Genomic DNA, 13,172 nt, shown 5'->3' on the forward strand with positions numbered 1-13,172 from the left:
ATGGTAATGTAAATCATAAAAATTGGGATTCAACATGTCCAGAGGTAGCTAGTGGGACTCTTGCCTTGGGTAATGTACTGCTCAGGTTCCTCAAAATAATCTAGCTCTTCAACCTCCAAAAAGGCTCTTCTTCTAATTTAAATTGTAAAGATTAAACTAAATGAATAAATAATACAAAAATGCTAAAATGTTCTAATTAACATGCATGATTCTTGTGCAGTGGTTTGGTGCTGATTTTATAGAATTATTGGTGAAGGAATTGAATTTATATTTTTACATCTAGCAGTCGTCCCTTGTCGTGTGGTGCGATTGGAATCTCAAACATTTGGTTTGGTGGGACAGCGCCGCCACCACTCCACCACATATGAATCGTCCATGACAACGAACGCGACCGGCCGGCTTCTCAGAGTAGCGCACCAATTAATCCAATCCATGAAGAAGCCGACAATACGAGGACGAGCAGTAGCTAGGTCGTGTACATTGAACTCGATCACCATAAATCATTCATTCTCTGTTATTCTCTACTTTGGGCTGCTCTCATTGATAACGAAGCATGGTTGGATGTCAATAGGGAATTAAAAATCTCATTCGTACTTGAACTTTTTTCTATTATTGGAATTTATTTTACTTTTTATTCTAAATTTTAATTAATCTCATATTCAATTCTATATGAAATTTTCTTGCAATATTATATATTTTTAATTTCGAATTTCAGTTAGTTCTAAATTGTATTTCTATTTGAACTCTCTATTTTTCTTTTTCTGGATTCTTATATGGACTCTTATTCCAATATTGCTTATTTTTAATTCTGAATTTCGGTTATTTCTAAATTGTATTTCTACTTGAATTAATAGATTGATTGTTGAATCCCTCTTATACTTCATCATAATCATCCATGTGTTATGCATAATTATAATTTCACATCAACGGCCATAGTGCTTAATTAAAACTAGCGTTGTGGCCATTATTTCTTAATTGTATTTCTATCGGGACTCTAATCTACTATTCCAATATTCCTTATTTTTTAATTCTGAATTTCAGCTATTTCTAAATTGTATTTCTATATGGATTTTATTTTTCTTTTTCTTCGATTAATATGAGAATTTTTAGGCCGTGAGAGCGAACGTGAGAACTTCTTTTTCTATTACTTTAATAAGATAATAGATATCATTTTTATGAATTATAATTAAGCATATTTAATTCATTTCTAGATTGGGAAGAGTGGCTTGGCATTGAGACGCAATCATCGATCCGCATAGCACGCCGAAACTGGCTAGCGAAAATGACCTCCACCAACAAGTGGCCTCATCGATCCTAGCTCAGCTTCTACACACATATCACCCCACCATATGAAGGTGTAGTGCAACTGCAACCCATGAGATATATAGTTGCATCTTCTTTCACAAGCTAGTGACCCACACTGTAGCTTAGCTTTACGAGATTTTTCCTTATCTGTGAGTAGAAGTTTTTTTTTTCTAAAAGAGGGAAAAACTTTGCCACGTATAAATTGATAGGTAGAAGATATAATTTGAAAACAAGGGTTGCACAAGGATACATGTAAGCGTGGCTAAAATAAGCTTATTTTGACCTGAGACCAATGTTTTCATAGAAGTATTCGCGGCTTACCAACAAACATTTTTGGCACAAGTAATATTAATGTCTAAAATGTTTTTATAGATGTATTTTTTTAAAAAAAAATTCAATTGTTCACCGAAGGAACCGTATTGCTCGATGCTGTGGTGGCGCTGACCAGCTTGACCTGAGACCTGTTAAATGGCGAGCACCATATATATATATGCTTCAAATTAGGCCTTATTTAGTTGGGGAAAATTTTTATGTTTGTTTGTCACATCGGATATACGGACACATATTTGAAGTATTAAACATAGTCTAATAATAAAACAAGTTACAGATTCCGCCAGGAAACTGCGAGACGAATTTATTAAGCCTAATTAATCCGTCACTAGCAAATGTTTACTGTAGCACCACATTGTGAAATCATAGCGTAATTAGGCTTAAAAATTCGTCTCACAATTGTTGATGCGAAAAACATCAACAACGTGCGCATCGGCTGTATCAACCCCGTCGGTTGTATCGGCTGTCCTTCATCCGATCGCCTTCAGCTGATTCAGACTCCAGCCGATGCCTTCGCAGCCAATGCGCACGTTGCTCTTCGAATCTGAATCCGCTTCGATCCCAATGCCGAACCTGGTTCATGTTTTACCAAATTTGGTGTCAACAACAATTTACACACAATCTGTGTAATTAGATATATTTAATACTCTATACATGTGTCCAAATATTTAATGTGACAGCGTGAAATTTTGTTTTGGGAACTAAACTGGCTTAGACCAAACCTGTCGAGATACAGTCGCATATATGGGGTAGGCTAGCTGAGTGGGTGTCAATTATTTCCAAAACGGTTGAGTAGGTTGCTATCATTTCCAATTCCAAGAACGCCCTCTGCTTAATTGGTGGCTGTTATACATGATCATGGCAGCTGCATGCTAATCTCATCCTGCAAAGCAGACGGTAATCCCTCGATCCTCTCGTAAACACTTTTTTGCAATGTGGAACTCGATGGATGTTGGCTAGCACTTTGCATTTGGCAACACATAGCCCTGTCAAATGAAAAGAATTGCTTTATTTGGTCACTACATAAAAATAGCCATTTTTCGGTCAAATCCATGTATAATGGGATCATCAATTTCAATATAAGAATCCACAAGAGGATCTTATGGGATGTAAAGGTACCACTAAAAATGAAAGTATTTATATGGTTTCTTCACAAAAAAGTAATCTTGACGAAAGATAACCTCGTAAAGAGAAAATGGAGGGAAAACAAGCAATGTTGTTTTTTAATACACAAGAGACCATCCAACATCTTTTCTTTGACTGTTATGTTGCACGTTTTGCTTGGCGATGTGTATTCTTTGCCTTCAATATTCCCCCTCCCCACAATGCAAAAGATATTTTTGGTAACTAACTAAGGGGAGTGCCTAGACCCACAAAAAAATGATTTTATTTGGAGCTAGTGCTCTATGTTGGTCAATTTGACGTTGCCGTAATGATATGGTTTTTAACCATAAAAAAATGCCTAACATCATGCAAGTTATCTTCATGTGATCCAATTGGCTCCACTCTTGGTGTATGATGCTTTCACAGGAACAACAGGATACTATGCGCAGTGGTGCTACACGTTTGGAATTGGTAGCCAAGGAACTTTTACTCAAGTTTGGATGGCGTAGTAACTACATAATTTCGTGATATACTCTACGTGATTTTAAAAAACATGATTCTAGTAGATCATATTATCAGCAGAAGTTGGAGGTTTGTCCCATCTCGCCTTTTTTAACCTCTTTTCTATTTACTTCTGGACTTTTTGGCTGTGTGCTTACGGGCAGAGGCCGGAGATGTAACCCATTTCCATTATCAAAAAAAAATTGGCAATACATTTTGATGCATCTTATTTTTTGCCTCTTGTTGCTTAATTTCTTGCCTTGAATACAGACTATTGCTGGTAAGCTAAACTTTAACGGAAAATACGCCTATTGCATTCAGGAAGGGACTTGCTGCTGCCAAAAAACGGAAACATGCATGCATGAGAAAATGAAATGAACTAATACATGGATCAATCCAGCTGTAGTAGATTAAATAGACAAAACAATGCTATAAGTTCAATAAAGTTGTGGTACGTAAATCTTTTTTTACTACTGCTAGCATGACATCTCCCAAGCTGACTATGGTACTTAGGCCTTGTTTAGTTCTCACGTAAAAACTTTTCATCTTATCACATCGAATATTTGGATATATGTATGAAGTATTAAATATAAAAAAAAACTAATTACAGAGATTGCGTGTAAATTACGAGACAAATCTTTTAAGCCTAATTGTGCCATGATTTGACAATGTGGTGCTATAATAAATATTTGCTAATAACGGATTAATTATGTGGGTTACAGACAGAATCTATAATTTATTTTATTATTAGACTATGTTTAATACTTCAAATGCGTGTCCATATATCTGATACGATGCATCAAAATTTTTCACCCTGTAACTAAACAGGGACTCAAGTGAAGTATAGTTGTACGAACCAAGTAGCAAACCCATGTGCTGCTCATGGTACTGCCCTTGAACTCCTTAAAACATCATGTCCGGCAGATTAGTCCGATCCAAATCACAAAATAATCGCCACAACCATCAACAATAATCGGCCCACCATTCCATACAAATATATAAACACACGGACAAGTTTAAAAAAAAAAGAAACTAGAAACAATAAATAACAAGGCTGCACACTAGTCTATTGTGGTATCGCCTAGGCTTGCCGATGAACATGGAACAGCTGTTCATATTCAGGAAACGTTTCTGCCATTCTCTCCATTAGGCCATCCGGAAATGTTTGAGCGCGAATGAGATCAGGACGAATCTTCATCATCGAAAGAACCACCTGCTGTACATCCATTTCATCCAGGGAACCTGCATTTGCTCCACGAGTCATAAGTAAAGTTACATATGTATAAAAGAGAACTATTGAGGCAAGATTAAGATGGAGAAAATGATTCGGGTTTACCCAATTCAATGTCTTGGGTTTCATCATCAATGTCACCGTCCTCAACAATTTCAATTGATTCACCACCGGCAGCCGCTGCATATCTTTGAAGAAATTCCTCTTCTGTCTCTTCTCGTACATCATCATCATCCGAATCCTGATTATAATCCTGATTATATATGTTGTTTGTGATATTCAAGCAATTTGGTTGGGAATGAAAATATAACAGATAGAAATCATGATTCTGCTCTCAGTTACCTCATCATCTTCATCGGTGTCTTCCTCCTCTTCATCATCATCATCATCATCAAGATCTTCTGCACCATCACCATCATCCCCATCCTCTTGAACTTCCTTCAGATGGATGCAAGACTCCATCAATGATACACAGCAATCATGCAATAGTTTGGTGCCACCCATAGAAAGGGCCAAAAGATGCTCAATCACAGTTGCTAACGTTAACACTGCACAATAACAGAAAACAAATTCAGGATGTACCTTTACAGGATGACAGACCAAATATGAACAAGATTAAACATTCAAATGATGAGTAAGTAGTTACCAGCTAGTTTGATCTCGGATTCAGATGACAAGCCAGGATTGAAAGAGCTACTTGAGATTTGTGCTAATGCAGATGCCCATATCGCATAACCGTTACTGTCATATTTGCGTAAGACTTGCTCAATAGCATCAGGGTAGCATATGTAGCATGACGAAATGACTAGTATTAGTGGTTTCCATATCCCAGAAGGGCTGTCAGATACAGACTTGAAACGGGAGAATGCTGCTTGCGCAAAGGATACAGCAAGAGTCATTCTAGTATCTTCTGCTCCATGAGAGAAATTAGGAGTGTGCAGCAGTGTATGCATGCATGAACATGCCCTCCATGTTGCAGATGGGTAAGCTTCAATGGCCCTGGTTATAAAACTAGAAACCCAACTTATGACTGAACTTTGTGAACTATTTTCAGATCGGGAAGGGAGTATTTTCAGGAAGAAACCATTAGAATCAAAGTTTTGATGGAAGTTAACAGCTTCTTTGATTGTATTGAAAATTCCCTGATCCTCCATTTCCTCCCAAGAATCCCAACAAGCAATTATGTCAGCCCATATAGCTACTAGCTCAAACACCTTCATACTTGCAGTTTCTTCCATAGAGGTGATAGACCTCATAATGAACTCAAGTAAAATAGAAGCATCATTTACACACGACAGAGGTGGCAATGAAGAGCAAACAGATAACCCCTGGAATGAATGTTAACAGCAATCAAGCAGATTTCATCACATGAATGCCTCAATAAACAGCATTTATCTTTGCTAAAAAATAAACAGCAAATGTAGCATACCATTTGCTCAACTGGTAGCAACCAAGCCTTTTGTAACACATGCGAAAATGTTTGGGCCATAGCAAACTGGCCTGACTGCCAGACCCTCATTTCAATGTCCTTGTTTTCATCTGGTGCAGAGCTTTCCCAAGCTTGAGCCATCGATACCAGTGCAGCAAAACCCCGTTCAACAGCCTAAAAGCATATACATGTAAATCTGCTGGTTTGATGGGAATTTTTCCTATATGAATTGAACACATAGGAGTCTTGAAATATAATGCAGAGGGGCTATAAAACACATGTACTCCCTCCGTTTGAAAATATGCAACATTTTAGAAATTGTCATAGTCAACATTATTAACTTTGGTAACTTTGAGCACTGATGTGTCAAATAGTTTTTATATTTGTCATGTCAAAATGAAACCATTAGATTTTTCATGAGAAAATACTGATTCTTCACAAGCATATTTTGATATTTATACAAAAAATAAAGGTCAAAGGTGCATGTTGGATACTGTTTGTGCCCAAAACATCACTCCTGAACAGAGAGCATGTTGAAAGATGTGTGCTCAAATGCTCAATGTTCACTAGTGGTTGCACATGATGGTTTAAGTCATAATTAATTAATAGTTATAACGAAAGAAGCCCGGAAAGGCTCATAATCTACTTATTGAGCTTCACTCTCAGTAAGTTACCAAATCTGCTAAATTTGGGAACAGTTCCTACCTTTCAAGACATCTACCACTCAAAGCAATAATATAGTAAAATTCTAATCCCTAATACAAACAACAAAAATATTAATAATGGAAATGACATTTGATGGTACAGTTAAATATATGGCAATGTTTATTTTCCCTTTTACAGAAAACACTAACGTATTGACAAAGAGAGGATACAGATGTGCAATTACCTGAGGCCAGGGATCTGGCACAGGGGGCAATAGCTTCATTATGGTATTGGCTATGTTAGATACAATTTCAGGAATGTGAGGCATAACTTTTTCTTGGCCAGACTCGATTATTGTGCCCAGAAGCTGAAACAAAAGAGTAGACTCATTTTCATCTTCAACGCTTATCCTTTTCATCACCACTTGTAAAAGGACAAGCCAATCAGGAGGAGCATAACCATTCTGCATGAGGCACAAAGAAATATCTCAGTGGCATACTAGCATAGTTCCAACTTCCAAGTGGCAGGCGAAATCCATTGACAACATCACATAAACCCTTACCTCAATGAGTTCTGTAATGGCACCAGAAGCAGAAGCACGGACAGGATAACAGCTCAACTCATCAAAATCCTCCATCGTCAATGCCTTCATTAATGAATGATAAATATTTGTGCTCATGGCCTACATCCAAGCAAAGAGCAGTCGGAAAATCAAATATATAACATATGGAACATTGGAATGTACATATTAATGAAGCCTTTTGTTTTCACCTATTATTTCATAAGGCTGGATGATAAAATTATGAAGGAAAAAATGTAACCTCTGGTAGGCACAACGCAAGCTGTCCAATAATCCAGTTTGCTGCAGAAATCAAATATGGACTGCATGGATCCAGGGAATACAGTGGAAGAATACGATTCCTAATGATTGTATTTGTCAGATCTTTCTTCTCAGTCAGAAACTGCAAAATGGGTTACTGAAATTCATTGGTATTCATTCTAACCAAAAAAAAAACACAAAACATACATCTTCTGAATCTTACATCTTGGAGGCCCCCAAATGCCATTAGAACACCGAAATAACTGGAATGAATGACAGTGAAATGAAGTGAACTTCCAACTATATAGAAATATGGGAAAATAACAAAACGAATATGCTGTAGTTCACTTGTAAGCATGAGAGATACAAATATCTAGACTTTTTGCTACCATTTTTTCTCGGTTAAAACAAGTAATTATTATGATCTTACTTCTGCACTGCCTTTGATGACACATCTTCCCCTTGGGGAGGTATAGGAAATTTTGACAGGAATGGTATAACCAATAACTCCCCAATGGAGCTCCTTTCTCCTTTTCCTTTACTTTTATCACCTTTCTTACGCTTAGAAGCTGCAGATACAACTGGTGGGCCCTGAAGCCAGAAAATGCTAATACATGAGTAGAAGTGTAGAACATCTTTAAACGTTTTATTTCAATTCAATAAGTGAAAAGGTTTAGGTGATAGATAGAAAATGTGTGAACTAGGTAGATTGAATATACAGTTGTTAATAGCATTTTAAGTATGTATGCTTGCAGGTTGTGATAGTTGCAAATGGAATTCAATACAAAAAGAATATTGTTATCCTTCTACCAGTGCTAGTCAAAAGCTGTACTACCTTATAATGATTTATGAATTATGAAGGAACAGTTTATCAAAGGGTTTATTAATATAGCAATTCAATGTTAAAAGATACTGGTGGATCTAAACTTGTTGTTATGTTCCATTCCACTATGGAAAAAGGCACAACCTTCGATAGGGCTATAACACCAAGTAAATTGATAGCACTTTTTCTTGCTGTGAATAAATCCTCAGCCCATCCTGAAATGTCGTCCTGCCAGCAAATATATCAGTGAACACAAAAGCCAGAGAGAAAATTAGCGTGATGGATTCATGTACGTACAAGTTCACAAGGTAGATTTTTCCGCATGTACTCATCAGTATCGTCTTCCCACTCTGTTATATCCTGCACACAGATAAAGTTTAAACAAAACAAATTACATATTGAAACAGTACTTATGTGTTTCCTATCGAAAAAGGCAGGGAGCTGACCTTTCCGTTTAATGCTAAAGCTGGAAAAATTGCTGAATCCAGAAGTGAAGAAAAATGTGGTGAAACAAGTCGCCATCCCTGCAACCAAGGAGCACAGACCCATCAAATTCAAACATAAAAAAATGTGAATCATGATTTTGGTTCAGTTCAACTGCATAATGTAAATACTTACAGGGCCTGTCTCCAGAACACGAGAAATTACATCAAATGACAATGAAATGATCTGATCAGAGAGAGGGTCGAGTTTCTGTAATCGTTAAGCACTCTCAGAATCTCGTCAAATAAATTAGGAAATGATCATGATGACTGATGACCATCGCAACCTTCAGAATCTAGCATGCTTCAGTTCGGATTCATGATGTTTGGGCTTCATCACATTGTACAAATAAAAGGATTATACAAACCACTGACAGAACTTACATGTAAATGAATGCTTTGACTTGATATTCTGGTTGCGCTGTTGACAATATGTGCCATCTGGCTGAGAAAACTGGAGGGTTAGTATTCTAAAAGGATAAGAATGATGATAAACATTAAAGTACATACTCGTCAGCATGTTTCCGGTGACGAGTAACAAGTGTGCAAAGTATGATGAGGCATCTCTTTGCAGTCTTGAGCCTTGTTGTAGCTCCATCTTCATATTGACTGTTGAAATCCAGTGATTCTAGTATGCGGAACATGTCTTTGCAAAAGGAAGGCAAAATCTGCTTTACCCTAGATGGCATGTATGACCTAACCTGCATGAGTATGACAATTAGGCATCCCTCATAGCAAGTTAATAATCATGCATGCCAAAACGTTAGAAAGCTATGGAATTAAAACAATGTAAATATACCAGTAATTCAAGTACAGCATTTTGAGAACCAAAAGAACAAACTCAGTATTGTATTCCTAAATTGTTTACTCCCTCTGTCCCTAAATATAAGGGATTTTAGTTCGATGTGACGTATCCTAGTACTACGAATCTGGACAGGGAGTATGTCCAGATTCATAGTACTAGAATATGTCCCATCCACCCAAAATCCTTTATATTTTGGGACGAAGGGAGTACATAAACATGAACAGTAATGCCTTAGGTTCTATTCAAACACATTATACTCAGTCTCAGCCCAGCCTTTCGTTCTCTTAACCTTCCCAGATGTTGCTAATTGGCACTCTTCAATATAATTAGGCAAACAGCACATGGTTTATTAATAGCAGTTTCTACATTTTACTGTATGCTGATAGTATGTTATGGTCATAATGGTATTTTTAATACAGAAGGAAGGAACCATGTCTTACAGTGAAATACATGCACTTGCTCGTGATGAGTAGGAGTTGCTCGTATTCCAGATTAGTCTCATCTCGTGACAACAGAACCTATTGCACAGAACCACACACCATAAAAAGTTCAGGAAAGATCAGCATGTGTACAACATTTAGAGCAAAGTAGAGTGCAACACAAAACCTTGTCAGCAATGTGATGGAATGTCACTTGTAGTGGTACAAGAATCTCAGATGCGATTTGCTCCAATTGTGGTGGAACAGGCTCTTTTGCTACTTTGGGGTTCAAGAAGTACTGTAAGATAACACAGTTAGAAATAAATAAGAAATATGTTCTACTAAAATATTTATGTGCAGTAGTTGTTGATACAGGAATGCTAAAACTCTATAATGAGTACAGTAAGTTTAAGCTTTAAGGCATACTATTTACTCCCTTGTAAGCTGAAATGTGTACAACAAGTATTATGCAATTAGAACAGACAATTCCACAAATATCAACAGAGTTATGTCTTGTATGGACAAGCTAGAGACAGGAGTCCTTTAACAAAAAAAAAAAAGGGAATAAAATGAAGTTAAAATAAAATGTTCACGCTTAGAAAAACTAAAATCTGCGAGTGAAGGATTTGATTTTCAAAAACATGCGACAAGGGTATACAGCATATGAAATATTAGTCCATGAGATATACCTGGAAGGGCCTAACAACAGATTGAAGTACTCTGAGTGCGTTGATAGTATTCCATTCAGGATGCTGGCCTGGACTTATTATATTGCTGCTGTGGATCACTTGCTTCAACTGGGGGACAAGTTCAGGCCACAAATTTTCCTTGACAAAATCTTTTTCTATGACTTGGCGGAACTGTTTGATGCAAACCATAAGGATGTAAGATAACACCCAAAAAAGGCTTGGTAGTGAGGAATTTAGTTGCAGAGAAATTAAGTAGAAATGAGACATACAACTTCAATCAATACTCGAAGAAGGAAAGGTTCCACTTGAAGCAACGCCTGGGCGAGCCGATCACGGAACTCTTTATAAAGCTCAGGTGATGACAACCCCCAGTCAATATTTCGGCGTGTGTAATTCTTCAAGTATGTTGCTGCAGCAACTTTTGTTCCTTGGTCCCCATCAGCTATAAGCACAATTCAATTATAAGGGTCAGGTGGGCTGCCTGCCTGAGCATTGATTGCTCAAAAAGAACACATATACTTTCATTCACAACTAAATACTGGTATGACATTTCCATTTTTCTGTACAATATCTCAAAACAAAACAAGAACATCAATATATTCATCTCCATGGACAGAGCACCAACCATTTCCCAAATTATGTTTCTACATGCACATAAATAGTCTCCGGCACTTGCTAACTGCAGTTTAGCAAAATCATGAATTGGATTCTGGGTGCTGCGTGTGGCAATTTAAAATAGCCAGACAAACATCAAACATACATAAGCAATTTGTCCAAAAAGCGTTCATATTTGCACGGAGTTCCACTCTTAAGGGACAGTGTTAGGCTGTTAGCACGCCACAAATTAGTAAATTACTACAATCCAGACTACCACTGCTCAAATTCCCCAGCAGAAGCAAAAAAATCCACAAGCTTCCGCAGAAATCGAACAAGGTAAGCACTTGGCATGGAAACTCCACCAGCACAGCTACAAAGATAAAGGGGCGGGTACCTGCGGCGACGGCGAGGAGGGAGATGGGGAAGCGGGGGTCGGAGGCGGCGGCGATCCTGGAGAGCCCTTCCGTGGCGGCGTCCACCGCCGCCTTGTCGGGGCTCAGGGTGGCGGAGAGGAGCGACCGGAGCTCGTCGCCGGCCGCCGCCGCGGCGGCCGAGGTCTGGGCTTCGACCTCCATGGAGCGTAAACCCTAGTTCTTTTTTCTTTTCCTTTTTTGAGGATATTTTTTGACCAGCAAGACTCCAGAGAGAATGGGGTTGAGTTGGAGGGAATGGAAAGGAAAGGAATTTGGCGGGAAACATTGGCGCCAGATCAGATGCCATGGAAGAAGGATCCAGCCAAGAGTGGTGGAGCAATCAATCCCCACTATGCACTCAATTATTAGTACAATATTTACATGCTGGATTACACACTAATAATCATACAAAACTACAATTATTTTCTTTTCAGAATTATCACTATAGCTTTAACTGGTATTTCCCCAAAGCTGCAGCATTACCAAAGATTTTATTAGGAAACTATAATTTTATCTTCCTATAAGTTTTATGACGTGTATATGATATGTAAGTGCAAATTTATCATTCAAGTAGAGTTGTATTTTTTGTTTATGAAATCATACGATATTTTTGTAGTTCTCTGGAAAATGTTGAGCTAACGTTGTAACAAAATGATAGTTTTTTTTTGACAAAAAATAGTTGTAGCTATATGAAATATACTATAAAAATCCAGTTTAAAATATAGAATGTGTTTGCAGATTCTGCTCGTATATAAATCAGGCCCAAATACTAACCGGGAGCAGCCCAAATATTTAAGCCCATACCTACTGTCTGAACAATCACAGGCCCAGAGTGCCACATTTTTTTGGGCCCATATCATCGCGATTTCGCCGGTTTTTGGTAGGAATAATTTCATCTGAGGTCCCTTAACTTGTCAACGAATCCGATTTTCATCCCTCGAATGGAAAACCAGATACAACGGGTCCCTTAACTATCAAAACCGGCTCAGATTAGGTCCCTCGGCGGTTTTGAGGGTGGTTTTGGCTGACGTGGCGCCTACGTGGCTAATTTGACTAGGTCTTTGTCTAACGTGGCATTGACGTGGCGCTTACGTGGCAATTTGATCCAAAAAATAATAAAACCCGTGGGACCCACATGTCAGTTTCATACACAAATTAATAAAAAAAATGGTGGGGCCCACGTGGGCCCCACATGTCATTCTCACCCCTTTTCTTCCTCCTCTCTCCCCATCTCCCCTCTCTCTCCCTTCTCCCATCCCCGAGGCAGCGGGCGGTGTCCGGGTGAGGGATGGCAGCTCGCGGCGGCCGGGAGAGGAGGGAGGCGGCGCACGGCGGCCCGGCGAGGAGGGAGGCACGCTCGGCGGCCCGGCGAGGAGAGGCGGTGCGCGGCGGCCGGGCGAGGAGAGGCGACACGCGGCGGCCGGGCGAGGAGGGAGGCGGCGCTCAGCGGCCCGCCGAGGAGGGAGGTGGCGCTCGGCGGCCGGGCGAGGAGAGGCGGCGCGCGGCGTCCGGGCGAGGGAGACGACGCGCGGCGGCCCAGCGAGGAGGGAGGAGGTGCTCGGTGGCCCGACGAGGAGGG

The 13,172-nt window shown here is 39.1% G+C and overlaps 1 protein-coding gene across 2 annotated transcripts; it reads right to left on the reverse strand.

Moving 5' to 3' along the window:
* Positions 1-4,087: 4,087 nt before the first annotated feature.
* LOC4351174 (importin beta-like SAD2 homolog) lies at positions 4,088-11,821 on the reverse strand. Of its 2 annotated transcripts, none has more exons than XM_015759604.3 (21): positions 11,575-11,821; positions 10,853-11,025; positions 10,584-10,754; positions 10,082-10,192; positions 9,916-9,993; positions 9,181-9,371; positions 9,055-9,115; positions 8,807-8,881; positions 8,635-8,712; positions 8,486-8,548; positions 8,333-8,416; positions 7,796-7,956; positions 7,589-7,628; positions 7,367-7,507; positions 7,108-7,227; positions 6,790-7,008; positions 5,901-6,074; positions 5,118-5,799; positions 4,814-5,019; positions 4,577-4,712; positions 4,088-4,482 (listed from the first exon to the last, which is right to left on the reverse strand). In XM_015759604.3, the coding sequence occupies exons 1-21, from the start codon at positions 11,753-11,755 to the stop codon at positions 4,322-4,324; spliced, it is 3,306 nt and encodes a 1,101-aa protein (XP_015615090.1). In that variant the 5' UTR covers positions 11,756-11,821; the 3' UTR covers positions 4,088-4,321. The 2 variants fall into 2 exon arrangements, with proteins under 2 accessions (XP_015615090.1, XP_015615089.1); XM_015759603.3 differs by having other exon boundaries at positions 4,577-4,724.
* Between the last annotated feature and the right edge of the window lie 1,351 nt (positions 11,822-13,172).

The sequence above is a fragment of the Oryza sativa genome, chromosome 11, assembly GCF_034140825.1.
Source record: "Oryza sativa Japonica Group chromosome 11, ASM3414082v1".
Lineage (NCBI taxonomy): Eukaryota > Viridiplantae > Streptophyta > Magnoliopsida > Poales > Poaceae > Oryza > Oryza sativa.